Source organism: Hyperolius riggenbachi, chromosome 10 (assembly GCF_040937935.1).
Source record: "Hyperolius riggenbachi isolate aHypRig1 chromosome 10, aHypRig1.pri, whole genome shotgun sequence".
Taxonomy (NCBI): domain Eukaryota; kingdom Metazoa; phylum Chordata; class Amphibia; order Anura; family Hyperoliidae; genus Hyperolius; species Hyperolius riggenbachi.
In genome coordinates this window covers 265,210,250-265,225,048 of record NC_090655.1, presented here as the reverse complement: position 1 = coordinate 265,225,048, position 14,799 = coordinate 265,210,250, and the positions used below count along the sequence as shown (strand labels likewise).

General features: G+C 44.5%; 3 protein-coding genes across 3 annotated transcripts in view; 2 read left to right on the top strand and 1 right to left on the bottom strand.

Annotated features, from left to right (window-relative positions):
- Positions 1–14,799, bottom strand: part of LOC137535386 (zinc finger protein 585A-like) — a 764,031-nt gene that overhangs the window by 354,168 nt on the left and 395,064 nt on the right. The gene's annotated exons all lie outside the window — the stretch shown is intronic.
- Positions 1–14,799, top strand: part of LOC137535849 (uncharacterized) — a 349,356-nt gene that overhangs the window by 67,198 nt on the left and 267,359 nt on the right. The window contains 1 exon segment of the mRNA XM_068257733.1: positions 14,351–14,655. Coding sequence (XP_068113834.1) covers positions 14,351–14,655 — 305 coding nt within the window.
- Positions 326–14,138, top strand: LOC137535850 (oocyte zinc finger protein XlCOF7.1-like). The gene is made up of 9 exons (XM_068257734.1): positions 326–385; positions 3,348–3,467; positions 4,247–4,432; positions 4,511–4,714; positions 4,980–5,114; positions 5,202–5,325; positions 5,447–5,544; positions 5,658–5,895; positions 14,119–14,138. The coding sequence occupies exons 2-9, from the start codon at positions 3,372–3,374 to the stop codon at positions 14,136–14,138; spliced, it is 1,101 nt and encodes a 366-aa protein (XP_068113835.1). The 5' UTR covers positions 326–385; positions 3,348–3,371.

Here is a 14,799-nt window from a genome sequence, read left to right as displayed (position 1 = left end):
GGGTTTCTATGTTTGCTATATAAGATCACACACTGCTAATTTTCTCTACCCTTCACAGACACTGTGCTGTGCCCAAGAACTAATAATTATAATAATAATAGCCTCGTCACATATCACTGCACAACAACCTCATTTACAGCCTAATCACATTATTTTATTATTATTATTATTATAATGCTCACCATTATCATTATCACTTGGTTGGTACCAATAAGACCGCTGAGGGAGCCTGCAGTTAGCTTATTTACCACAAGATGGCAATCTCAGCCCGCCCAATAGCAGGAAGCCATCAAAGAAAAAGAAAGGAAGTGATATAAACAGTAGTGGAATGTTTTGGAACAAAGACCACGTGTAGAGCACGTCGCTGGAAGTGGCTGCAGAAGAGGTAATTGTGTGATTCTAGTTATATATTGAGCAGAGCAGAGGTCAGCTGGACATTCTTCTGTCTTCCATGCCAGTGAATTGATGCCCTACGCATTGATGTAAACTAGTTTTACCCACATAGACAGGCGATGCTGCCTGAGGTCATCATACTCCCAGCAGACTGGCTGTGCAGTTACTGACCAAACTGGATAATTATATGAAATAGATAGCTAAAGCATTTGGGAGGATTTGATCTGCATCATCTGATGATATTACATTTTAGTTGCCTGTTTTATTGCACCTCTGTGTGGCATATTGATTTTTACTGCTGTTTTTGCATTGATCTATTTATAAAGTTTGTAATAAAAGTTACATTTTATAGATACTAGCTACTGATTTATGGGCCTTTAAACCCTAAATGTGTTTGGTTTTTAAAGAGAATCTGTATTGTTAAAATCGCACAAAAGTAAACATACCAGTGTGTTAGGGCAGTGTTTCTCAACATTTTGTTGGTATGTACCCCTTTTAAAACCCTGTACTCACCAAGTACCCCCTAGCATAGTAAACATTATTACAAGTACCCCTTGACAAATATATATTTAATGCTAGTACATGATAATTGGTTCTAAACTATTTCCAAGCATTTACTATTGCTTTTAAATAGCTACAACACTAATTTGGTGTTGTTTAAATAAGATTTATCATTTTCTACAACTCTAAATGTGTTATTCTTGGTTAAGTATATAAAGCCCGAGTACCCTCTGGAACCATCAGAAGTACCCCCTGGGGTATGCGTACCACATGTTGAGAACCTAGGTGTTAGGGGACATCTCCTATTACCCTCTGTCACAATTTCGCCGCTCCCCGCCGCATTAAAAGTAGTCAAAAACAGTTGTAAAAAGTTTGTTTATAAACAAACAAAATGGCCACCAAAACAGGAAGTAGATTGATGTGCAATATGTCCACACACAGAAAATACATCCATACACAAGCAGGCTGTATACAGCTTTCCTTTTGAATCTCAAAAGATCATTTGTGTGTTTACCTTCTGTCCCCTTCTTCTCTCATGCACTGAACATTACAGGCTTCCTGCAGACAGCTCTGCATGTGCCTGTGTTTGTAATTCCTCAGTATGTGTCAGCCAGCTACTTTTACAGCCTAACAGAGGAGGATTTTTATCCAGCTCTCTTCTATCACTGATAAGATAGCAGAGAAGCTGCTGGCTTATGTAAATAAAACACACACTGGAGTGTGCATAGAGGAACAGACCAGCACGGAAGAGTTGGCAGCCTTCCAGACACAGGCCGACAAGTCTGACAAGGGAAAGATACATTGATTTATTACAGAGACCGTGATAGTACAAAGTGCTGCAGTGAGCCAGAACAGATTAGAATAGGTTTAGGAACTTGTAGGATGGTAGAAAAAACGTTGTAATTTTTGTTACAGAGTCACTTTAAAGTGAACCTGAGACGAGAAGCATCTCAGGTTCCATACTTACCTGGGGATTCCTTAAAGGACAGATGCAAGGACTTTAAAAAATAAAAAATTCTACTTACCCGGGGCTTCCTGCAGCCCTTGTCAGCCTTCCTGTGCCCTCACCGCAGCTCCGCTTCCAGCCAGCATCCACTCCGTTACAGATCCTGACCGGCATCTACTGTGCCTACGCGAGCCCTGCACACAATCGCGCTCACGTGGTCTGGAGTGTTCTGTGCAGGCGCTGAAGTACTGCGCAGAACACTCCAGACTACGTCAGTGCAATCGCTGGTGCAGTAGATGCCGACCAGGCGGCCGGGCCACTGGCTGGGATGGAAGTTGCACCGAGGGCACAGGGCGGCTGATATTGGTTGGAGGAAGCCCCAGGTAAGTACATTTTTTTTTTTAAATTTCCTTGGACCTTGTTAGGCCTGCTTGTCCCTCACCGTCTCCCTGGGTGACTCCTGTCACCCGCAATTGTCCCGAAAGCCTGAGTCGTACTTCTGCACAGGCGCAGATCGCTCCCAGAGACAGAAGTGTGGCGGGAGCGCGCCTTGCCATGCTGCACATGCGCGACAGACTTTTGGGGAAAATTGCGGGTGAGACAGCGAGGGACAAGCCGCTCCAGGCAAGTAATGTACCAAAGACACTTCTCGACTCTGGTACACTTTAAGGATTACATGGTCAGTTTATAAGCGGACCATGACACTACTGCTTACATCATATGTAATCTCACCTTCCTTGTTCAGTTCTGTCACATCACAGAGACAAGAGATTTATATTTAGTATAGCCCCGTCCCCCCTGTGTCCCCCAGCACTGCCATTATCCTCCAGTATGTAATGTCCCCCCCACCCCAGTAATGCCATATCTTCCCCAGTATAGCAATGTCCCCCCTGTGTCCCCCAGCACTGCCATTATCCAGTATGTAATGTCCCCCCCCCCCACCCCAGTAATGCAATTTCTTTCCCAGTGTAGCCATGTCCCCCCTGTGTCCCCCAGCACTGCCATTATCCAGTATGTAATGTCCCCCACCCCAGTAATGCCATTTCTTTCCCAGTATAGCCATGTCCACACTCTAGTATTTCTCCCTTCCCCACCTCCATGTAGAGCAGTATAAGGAAGGCTTCACATTGGTTTATAGCTAGCTGTCACAGTGTGCTCCAATTCTCTGCTCCCATTAGCCTCTCTGCCTCTCCTCATATCCTCATCCATCTACCACTACCAGCACTGCTATAACATCACAGGAATGGTAACAGTGGGAGGTGGATGTGAGGAGAGAAGGCCAGCTGGAGAGGAGGCAGAGGGAGGACAGGACTGCAGCATGCTGTGAGTACAGTGCACAGATAGCTATAAACCAGCTTATTATGCTTTCCTGCAATACTCTGCATGGCCCTACCATCCACAAGTGACAGCAATGGGGAGTACTGGGATGAGGGGGATCCTGTACTGGTAGTTTCACCACTGACAACTGTACAGCCTAGATTATCCTCCCCTTATTATCTATCAAAAGGCATCAGCATCCTGTACAGATCACATGACCACATCACTGAAAATGGATGAGGACCAGAATCACATGACCGAGAGGATATTCAACCTCACCTTGGAGATCATCTATCTGCTGACTGGAGAGGTGAGGAGGATTCTGGGAGATCACATGACATCTTTATTAATAAAACACAAGTGACCACAGAGGTGTGGGGATTATTGTATTTTACTGTATATACTTATGAGTTTCCACATCATGTGAATCCTTGAATTTTTCAGCCGTGGAAAGAAGCACAGCAATGCAGGTGGATAGGTTAGTTGCCTTATTATGCAAGTTTCCCCATACAAAGTGCATGGCAAAAACTTGACAACATGACACTGACTGACACTTCATCCATTTCCCATGTAATGATTGTCAGTTACACTAGATACAAGTGAAAATTTGCATAAAAATTCACATCAACCAGCATTTTATTTATTTAAGTATTTATATAGCGCTGACATCTCACGCAGCGCTGTACAGAGTATATTGTCATGTCACTAACTGTCCCTCAGAGGGGCTCACAATATAATCCCTACCATAGTCATATGTCTATGTATGTATTGTGTTGTGCATGTATCATAGTCTAGGGCTAAATTTAAGGGGAAGACAACCTATCGGTATGTTTTTGGGATGTGGGAGGAAACCAGAGTGCCCGGAGGAAACCCATGCAGACACGGGGAGAACATACAAACTCCTTGCGGATGTTGACCTGGCTGGGATCCGAACCGGGGACCCAGTGCTGCAAGGCGAGAGCGCTAACCACTACACCACTGTGCTGCCCAGGAAAATTTGCATGTGAAAACACGTGTGGAAACACACATACAAATTGTAATATCCTTGGGGAAACATGGCCTTAACTGTTATTCTCTCTCTTTTACTAGGGGTTTAAATTACCAAAAATCGCACCTGTTGAAATGATAACTCCACAAGACTCTTTGCACACACCGTCTTCCATCCCAGTGTCCCTTCATTATTGCCTGATACCATATTCCCTGACACCAGAGAGGAGGAAGAGGAAGAAGATTCTGGAAGTCACTAGGAAGATGATGGAGCTGCTGACAGGAGAGGTGAGACATGGGACATTATCCAGTAACAGCAAGAGGTGTGTCTGGGTCAGGTGGTGACTGTATCATTGTGTGTGTCAGGTTCCCATAAGGTGTCAGGATGTCACCATCTATTTTTCCACGGAGGAGTGGCAGTATTTAGAAGGACGCAAGGATTTCTACAAGGAGGCGATTATGGACAATCAGATAAGTTTCAGTTGTGTCAACATGGATCAAAAGAAGATTGACTTAAATGAGACAATCCTGAACCTCACCCTGGAGATCATCTATCTGCTGACTGGAGAGGTGAGGCGGATTCTGGGAGGTCACATGACATCACTCATCCATCTATTAAAAACACACAAACCTGACCAAAGAGAGCAAGTAGTTTTGAATCAGGATGATATAATTTATTGGCTAATTTAGAGATAAAAAAAGTAAGCTTTCGGGCTAATAAGCCTTCATCGGATTTAGTTCCTGGCTAACACGGTACAACACTACTTGCTCTGACCAGAGAGGTGAGGAGGATTCTGGGAGGTCATATAACATTATTTTTGGTCTTTCTTTACAGAGTGTTCTTCCAGTGAAGTCTGGTAATCATGTGACTATACAGGTGCCACCACCTCACTCCCTGATATCTGAGAGACACAACAAGCAGACGATTCTGGAAGTCACCAGGAAGATGATGGAGCTCCTGACGGGAGAGGTGAGTGGTGCTGGGAATTATGGGACATTATCCAGCAACAAGAAGGGGTGTATCTTGGTCGTGACTGTAGCATTGTTCTCGTGTCAGGTTCCCATAAGGTGTCAGGATGCCATTGTCTATTTCTCCATGGAAGAGTGGCAGTATATAGAAGGACACAAGGACCTGTACAAGGGCGCCATGATGGAGAATCAGCCGCTCCTCACATCAGTGGGTAGGAGGAATTTTTTTTATTTTTTTTAAAGGAGAGAGTAGTACAGAGGGTTCACCTAGATCCCCCATCATCTGGTAAACACATAGAGACAATGCATTCCAGCAGTATGTATTTTCTACAGATGTATCCAGTAACAGAAACCCACCAGAGAGATGTACAGGTCCTCTTTATTTCCAGGATTGTCAGCAGGAAGATCCCACCACCCCCCGCCATTATCAGGTAGGTCGGAATGGGGATCACCGGAGTCTCCACCCTGTATGACATTGTTTCTTTCTGCATTTGCTGTTATCTGGGCTCACATTTTAAAATTATCTTTGATTTTGTGTAATTAGGGTAGAAAACCGAGACATATGAAAGCTGTGGTTAAAGAGGAAGAAGAAGAGACGTATGTAAGGGGTGATCAGCAGTCTATGGAGGAGGGTGACATGATGGGGGCAATTAAAGAGGAAGAAGAAGAGACGTACGTGAGGAGTGATCAGCAGTCTATGGAGGAGGGTGACGTGATGAGGATAATTAAAGAGGAAGAAGAAGAGACGTATGTGAGGAGTGATCTGCAGTCTATGGAGGAGGGTGACATGATGAGGACAATTAAAGAGGAAGAAGAAGAGACGTATGTGAGGAGTGATCTGCAGTCTATGGAGGAGGGTGACATGATGAGGGCAATTAAAGAGGAAGAAGAAGAGACATATGTGAGGAGTGATCAGCAGTCTATGGAGGAGGGTGACATGATGAGAGCATCTAAGGAGGAAGACATTATTACAGAGATGAGCAATGGTGAGTGATAAACATTAGACGTTCCAACAGAATTATTAGAATAACCAAAAAATGTGTCTCTGCTGGGCAAAGTATAGGTCACATGATGCCAATAATTGGGGGAGGGGCTGTAAGAATGAGAGTGTTGTTTAAGGGAGGGACTGTGGTGAAAATTAACTAAAAAGTGCCTCTACTAAAAAAACTATGCCAAGTGCAATTATGCTTTCCTAAACAGAAGGTACTTCCAAGTGTTCAAATTTAGGAGTGAAATGACAGATCTGGCAAGGGTGATAATTACCACAGCACAAATTTACATTATTGGGGAAGCAAAGGTATTACTTATATAAATAACAATGAAAAACACAATTTCTCCTCCATAATACAGTTTTTTTTCCAAGTGTTCAGCTTCGAGTAAGCAGGACGTCACCCCACAATGCATCATGGGTGACTATGCAAATCATCTGGCCTGCTACAAAATCCTAGTGGTTCTACTCATCCATGACATCACTGGATACTCTAACTCCTCCCCTTTTGTATTAGTAGTGGTCAGGTGTAATTACCATTACCCAACACAGGGGACACTGTTACCCAAAATACAACACTTGTTTCAGTTCACACAACTTCCCCCAATCCAGGTCTTCTCCATAGACAGCTGTGTACAGCGGCCCACCATCCATCCATCTGAGAGGGGCTTTACCAATGAGTGGCTGGTCTCCAACTCAGCCACACCCCACAATGGTCAGCACACCAAAGCATGTTCCAAGGGTGTTTATTCATCAATCAGCTCATTCCCCTGACCGTTGTATCCGGGGTCACAAGGGGTGTTCATGTATCAAGCCACACAGAGACAATAGATGTCATCAATAGCAAAATATATGTGATCAGCAGCAGTAGGGATGTCATGTAAATATATGATCACACAGATAGTAAGGATAGAATGGTTTACACAGGCTACTTTGCAAGTTTCTACAATAAGGAAGTGAAAATGTCACATTCTGTGTATGATTCCTTTTTTTTGCCTTTTCTCCCTTAACCATTCTCTATCCACATACACACATGTTCTCCTAGTCCCTGTATCCTCAGCATCTGCACCAGGTGATTCTGGGGAACAGTGCCAAAAGCCCTTTGCAAAGTCCAAGTACACCAAGATCTATAGCTTTCCCAAGATCTACATTTCCATTCACCACTTCATAAAAGCTGAGCCTGTTGGTGAGGCAGGACCTGACTTTAGTAAAACCGTGCTGTCAAACAGAAATAAGATTATTCTGGGCTACATAATTTTGTATAGCATCCCTTAAGATACCTTCAAACAATTTACACCCAACTGATGTTACGCTCACAGGTCTATAGTTTCCTGGTTCCTCATTTTTTTTCCTTTCTTGAATAAGGGGAAAACATCAGTGGTACACCAGTCATAGGGAACTGACCTGCTTGAAGTTGAAAAAACAGAAAAAAGGATAAAATCTTGGGTACAAAATCAGATACTTACCTTTAAGAGAGGGAAGCCTCAGGATCCTATTGAGGCTTCCGTCGCTAATCCATTGTCCCTCATCGCTGAGTGCTCCCCCCTGAAGGCATTGTCGCTAATCGCATCGGGTCCGCACGGCTCCCTTTCCTGGATCATGGCCGTACAGTAGTTGTGCGAGCCCGCCCGGACATGTGCAGTAAGCTGGAGCTGCATGTTACTGCACATGCGTGGGCGGGCTCGCGTGACTGCTGTGCAACCATGAACCAGTACGAGGGGCTGTGCGGCCCTGATGTGAAGGGAAGCCTCATTCAGCAACGGAGGGCTTCCGACCACTGAGGTAAGCCTCACTAGGATCCCGAGGCTTCCCTTTCTTTGGGGTAAGTATCTTTGGCTTGGGTTCACTTTAACCACTTCACAACCAGACCATGATTTCCCCTTATGGACCAGAGCAGTTTTGAAGTTTTAGCTATATCCCTATTTAATCAGCAATAACTTTATCCGTACTTATGACGCCTAAATGATCTATATATCTTTTTTTCAAGACAAACTAGGCCGTCATTGGGTGGTATTTTGACCCCAGTAAAATTTTGCTTTCTACGCATTTTAATGGGAAAAAAAAATCATTATTTCTCAGTTTTTACCAATTCCAGTTTAAAAATAAGTGCTACAGTAGATAAAAACCATGCCACCAGTATTATGTCTCCCCAGCATAGATAGCCAGATGTATCTCCGGTATCAGCTCCCCCCCCCCCCCCCCCCAGTGTAGCCAGATATATGCCCTGTATTTGCCACCCCCAGTATAAATAGACAGATGTGCCCCTCAAAGTAGCCAGATATGCCCCCAGTATTTGGTTCTCCTCTCCAGGATCACCAGATGTGCCCCCATTATTCAATCACTCCCCAGTTACCAAGTGATGCATTTCACCCCCACCAGGGGTCCTCGTACACCCAGTATGGATAGCCAGCTGTGTCCCCCCTAACCAGGCAGCCCCCTCCATGCCTCAATTACAAAAAGGATCCTGCAGCCGGAGCCTACATGCAGAGCTCTGAACTCTGTGATGCCAAATATCCGGATCAAGCCGGGACCCGGATATTCAGCATCATGGGGCTGAGTGAAGAGCTGTACTCTGAGGCTCCGGCTGCAGGGTGGTCACTGGAACCAGGCGAGGTGAGACAGGCTTCGTGCAGCGGAGTTTCTTTAGCGATCTAGGCATGGAGGGGGAGAGATGAAGGATCACTGCAGTAGCCAATTGTAGGGGGAGTCACCGATTGGCTACTAGGGAACAAGTTCCCTTTCATCTATTAGTACTGAAGCTGAAAGTGCCAGGGGCATGCTCAAACGTGCACAGCTGTGCTGAAGGGGGAAATTCATATATCTACGTCCTCGTGGCTTGGATGAAGTCACAGAGGATGTAGATATTCTGTAGTGGTGGGAAAAGTGGTTGATACCAGGGGGTGGATGCCATTTGGGCCAGTTTCCTTGTCTATCTTGCTCTTCTTTATACTCTATGTGCCTGCACATCTTCCTGTGTTAGAGAATGACGTAGACTGGGAACAACCCAGAGCTGTATTATGAGACAAGGGCATCATCTCCCTAAAGACAGGAGCAAAGCGTGCATTTAAAATGTCAGCTTTAGCTTGCGCCTCCACGATAGTTTCATCTGTGTACAGCAGGAGGAGATGGCAGCGCTTCCCAAGGCAGGTTGCATCTGGATGACCAACTGCATGGATGTGCAGAGCCTAAAGCTACGTACAGACATGCGATAACGATCGTTCGTAAGCAACGACGAACGATCAATTAAGGAGAGAAATGAAAAGGTCGTTAGTAAAGAGGTGTTGAAAGTGGGAAACGATCAGATCGTTTCCGAACGAACGATGCGGAAGTGACGAACGTATGATGCAGCGCATCTAGTATGCTAAACGTTATTCAGATCAATGAACCCGGAACGAACGTCATTGTTAATGGCCAGTAGGAAAGAGGAAGTTGCGTACATATATACACAGGGAGAGAGAGATATAGATAGATATATCTCTATCTATGTCAACATATATCTATATATCTCTATACATCTATCTACATCTATATATACATATATATATATCTATATACATATATCTATATACATCTCTCTGTCTCTCTCTCTCTGTCTGCGCATGTACGGTACTTAACGAACGATCGTTTTTGTAACGATCAGCATACACACGTACTTTTGCTAACGATCGTCGTTACAAAAAATCCGCCAGGACGGATTTCCAGTTTGCAACGACTTCAGTCGCTGATCGTTACCCTTAACGATCGTTAGCGGTTATTTTGTAACGATCGTCGTTATAAACGATCGTTAGTCGTTCGTTACCAACGACTTTAGTCGCATGTCTGTATGCCCCTTTAGTGTAGGCAGGTTACACTACTTGCTTTCAAAACAGATACTTAGCCTCTAGGGGGCTCTGCACACCTCTGTTGGTAGTCATTTCAGGTGCAGCCTGATTAGGAGCACTGAAAACTTCTCTTTGTTCTCAGAGTTATATATATCACTAGCTACTTGTTTGTCCACCTGATTACCTTTTTACAGTTTTTGTTTCATTCCTCATATTTCCTTAGTGCAGATGCAGTCCCGTCTTGCTGTAGTGCCCGAAGGGCATTCCTTTTACACCTAATCATGTCTAAAATAGGACATTTTTTTTAGATGTAGGATTTGTATTCCCCTAAGTACTGTATGTACATTCTACAATCTTCGTTGAATCTGTTTGAAAGTTAGCCATTTACTTTTAGTGACCTTGCCCTGTAAAGGTAGCCATACATCTAGCAATCTATGGGCAGATTCGACGAAGAGACCAATCTTTCTCTAATTGAATCTCATAAGAGCGAGATCTGTCAGCTGCCCATACACCGCAGACCGATTCTCGATCAATTTCAGCATGAAATCTCTTGGGAATCTGCCATGTGACGCCGCATCTGACCGCCTCGCCACCCCGACGCTGTGCCCCCAATGCAAATATATCCCGTGCCCAGCGCAAGGTATACATTACCTTTCCGCCACCTTCGCTAGTCTCCGCAGGCTCTGGGTGCACTCTGCTAATCATACACGCGTGCCACGTGGTTGCCTAGTAACGTTGCCACGTGTATTAAGTCTGATGTCATACTCGCACCCCTTACTAGGAAACCACGTGGGGTGCGAATATGTGACGAGTGGAGTGCGCCCAGAGCCTGCGGGGACAAGTGGAGGCGGTGGAAAGGTGATGTATACATTGCACGGGGGGGGGGGGGGGGGGGAGGGGGCATTTATCATTAGGGGGGGACACCGCCATGGGTTTTGTTGCATTGGTCAATCGTTGCAAAATTGCACGCCGTTACCGCTGCGCACGTCAGCCCAACATCTTGCAGCATGAACGATCGACTATGCGACCAATATCAGGACCAAAATTGGTCACGTTGTCGGTCGGGCATGCATTTGGCACTGATTGTCAATGGGATGATCGACCACCGAGTCGCATGATATACGGCCACCTTACCTTACAATCCCAGCTTGTTTCTGTGCATACTGGCTTCTGCTGATTGAATACATCTCAGGCAGCATATCCATAGAGTGCAGATCTTTTCTTCTCTGCTTTACTATTCCAGACTGTCAGATTTAAGGTGCCCATTAGGCAATTAGTAACTTTCATAAAGTAATCTTATTTGAGATAAGTGCACTGTTTTTGACCTCAGTGGGCAGAACTTGTTGTGCTGTAATTATCTTGCAATGCTTTGATCTCTCTCTGCCAACCTAAAATATAGAAACTGAAAGCAGATGCCCTCTATTATTGTCTCACACTGCCCCCTAGTGACAGGTGGCCATAAATACACATTACAGCAGTACTAATTAGAAGCTAGGAAATCTAACAACTAAATAAAATAGAAATGTGCTAAAATAAATTGGCCTGGAGCACTTGCAAACCCTAATTGGCTGCAAAAAGGATAATGGCACATTTTTCTCTTCTGATCTTCTTCCTGATCCAGTAATAGTGATCAGAAGGAAATCATCAGTCTGAGCCATAAATGGAATAACAATTTCTAACCAGTCCAATCATTTCAGATTCAATCAATCTGCAGAACGGCTTGACCACAGGCAGGGAAACAGATTGATAATACAAATGTGTGTTGTCAGTTGGCAACATCCTTTCCTCTAATTTTAACCAATCAGATTGCCATTATATCTGAGCATCTTAATCTGTTCAGGTTCCTGGCAATTTTGACTTTTCAGCTGTCAGTCACTATTGGCACAGCAATATATATATATATTTTATTTATTTTTTTATTACTTATGGTATATCTAAGTGATACACATATTGTGGGTTTTTTTTTTTTTAGGACAATCTGTTTTTTTTCTGAGTTATATATTTTTTCCCAGAAATGTTATTTTATAGGCATGTTACAGGGAAAAAAATGAGACTTATCATGTTTGCCTCTTTCTAATTGTCGCATGACAAGTGCCACAGCTATATAACACTTTAAAATATATTCTTTAGCTCTTCCCAGTTAAAATGATACCATATAGGCCTTATTATTAGCTGGGCATGTAGCAGGCCATTCTCTCCAGCCTGTGCACCTGTATTAATGGCATCTGATCGCAACGGTGACAGTATGAGGGGTCCTCCTGATGCTGTACAGATGCATCGCTAGGCAACGGCAGAGTGAGGCATCTGTACAGCATTGGGGCTTGGAAATGTTGCATCCAATAGCATCAGATCGCTAGGCGTGGCAGCCAGTCCTAAATGTATGCACACCTTAAAGCAGGGGTCTGCAACCTTTAAGACATAAAGAGCCACTTGGACCCGTTTCCGAAAAGAGAAAAAAAACTGGGAGCCGCAAAACCATTATAAAACAAATCGTTAGCAGATACGACCCCTATATGCACAAATCGTTAGCAGATATGACCCCCATATGCACAATCCTTCAGCAGATATGACCCCCATATGCACAAATCGTTAGCAGATATGACCCCCATATGCACAAATCATTAGCAGATATGACCCCCATATGCACAAATTGTTAGCAGATATGACCCCCATATGCACAATCCTTCAGCAGATATGACCCCCATATGCACAAATCGTTAGCAGATATGACCCCCATATGCACAAATTTTTAGCAGATATGACCCCCATATGCACAATCCTTCAGCAGATATGACCCCCATATGCACAAATCGTTAGCAGATATGACCCCCATATGCACAAATCTTTAGCAGATATGACCCCCATATGCACAATCCTTCAGCAGATATGACCCCCATATGCACAAATCGTTAGCAGATATGACCCCCATATGCACAAATCGTTAGCAGATAAGACCCCCATATGCACAATTTTTCAGCAGATATGACCCCCATATGCACAAATCGTTAGCAGATATGACCCCCATATGCACAAATCGTTAGCAGATATGAACCCCATATGCACAATCCTTCAGCAGATATGACCCCCATATGCACAATCCTATATATATATATATAATATATATTTCTTTCTCCGATCGAATCTGATTGGAGAGAGATCTGTTTCCTGCCCATACACCACAGACCGATTCCCAATTGATTTTTTTTTGGCGTGAAATCTCTTGGGAACCGGTTTTGTGTTGCTGCATCCACCGCGTCGATGCCCCTGGCGCTGTCCCCCCTAATGTACAATGTGCCCCCCAGTGCCCCTTGCAATTATACTTTACCTGCCAGTGTCTGCTGCTGGCTCCGCCTCCACTGCCTCCCATACATGCTCCTCACTACACTGACAGGTAAAGTGTAATGGCACGGACACCGGTGGGCACAATGTACATTAGGGGGGACAGTGACGGGGGTTCTGTTTCTGGCCCCGATGTCGGCATGCACCAGATCGAGCATGTCGGCTGAAAGTGGTTGCATCATCAATCAGGCATGCTTTTGGCAGCACCGATTTTCATCTGATTTCATTATAATAATCGAATTGGTTAGTCGGTCAGCTGCCAAGTTGCCTGATCTATGACGACATTTAGTGTTGTTCACTATATGTGTAAATGTGTGTGTGTGTTTGTGTATACATATATAGTACATGCAACCAATGCACCCCTGCACAGCCGCGCACCCTGATGTGCACACAGCCGCCCGCCCCTTACACCTCTCCTCTTGCTGTCCCAGGTCTGCACATGCGCAATGGCCCAAATGTACGTACACAGGGACACACAGGGACACAAAAGGACGCAGGGACACAAGGGGACACACAGGGACACAAAGGGACACACAGGGACACAAAAGGACGCAGGGACACACAGGGACACAAAAGGATGCAGGGACACGGGTTTTATTATAGGTCTGTTTTCACATTTGTAAAATATTGCTTCCATCACCTTATCAGGCTCAACAGTTTACTGCTTTCCCATGTATGGTCAATGCTTTAGGTGTAGGAAAGGTCAATAAGATGCAAATAACAGATTGTATGCTAATTATATGCAAAGTTATGCAGCTGCTGCATTTGGTCCATTTCTAATCTACATAAATTGTACAACTCCTTGGAATTCTCAGCAGTTAATTGACCCTCCCTAATGATAATTGTTTTCCCCTCAGAATTCTCTAACAGGAAGTGATGATGTTTCTCTATTTGCAGTGCGGAGTCCCGGCATCAGGAACCTCTCAGAGACTCGTCTCTCTGTATCCACAGACTGTACAACGGATGATGATGTCACTGGACAAGAGTCTGCTGCAGATATCCTGGTGACCCCAAATATTCCCCCAGACTCCCCTCACCTGTCTAACCCTGCGGGGCCTCATACCCAGCACAGCTCTCCCCCTGCTGGAGGGTCTTATTCCTGTTCCACATGTGGGAAATGTTTTGTTTGGAAATCACATCTTGTCTTACATGAGAGATCTCACACTGGTGAAAAGCCCCATGCATGCGCCGAGTGTGGGAAATGTTTTATGTGGAAATCAAAACTTATCAGACATGAACGATCTCACACTGGTGAGAAGCCCTATTCATGTACTGAGTGTGGGAAACGTTTTGCATATAAATCACATGTTGTGAGGCATGAGAGATTTCATATTGGTGAGAAACCCTTTTCATGTACTGAGTGTGGGAAATGTTTTGCACTTAAATCGCATCTTGTCAAACATGAGCAATCTCACACTGATGAGAAGCCATATTCATGTGCTGAGTGTGGGAAATGTTTCAGAGAAAAAGGAAGCCTTTCCATACATGAAAGATCTCACACTGGTGAGAAGCCATATTCATGGGTTGAGCGTGGGAAA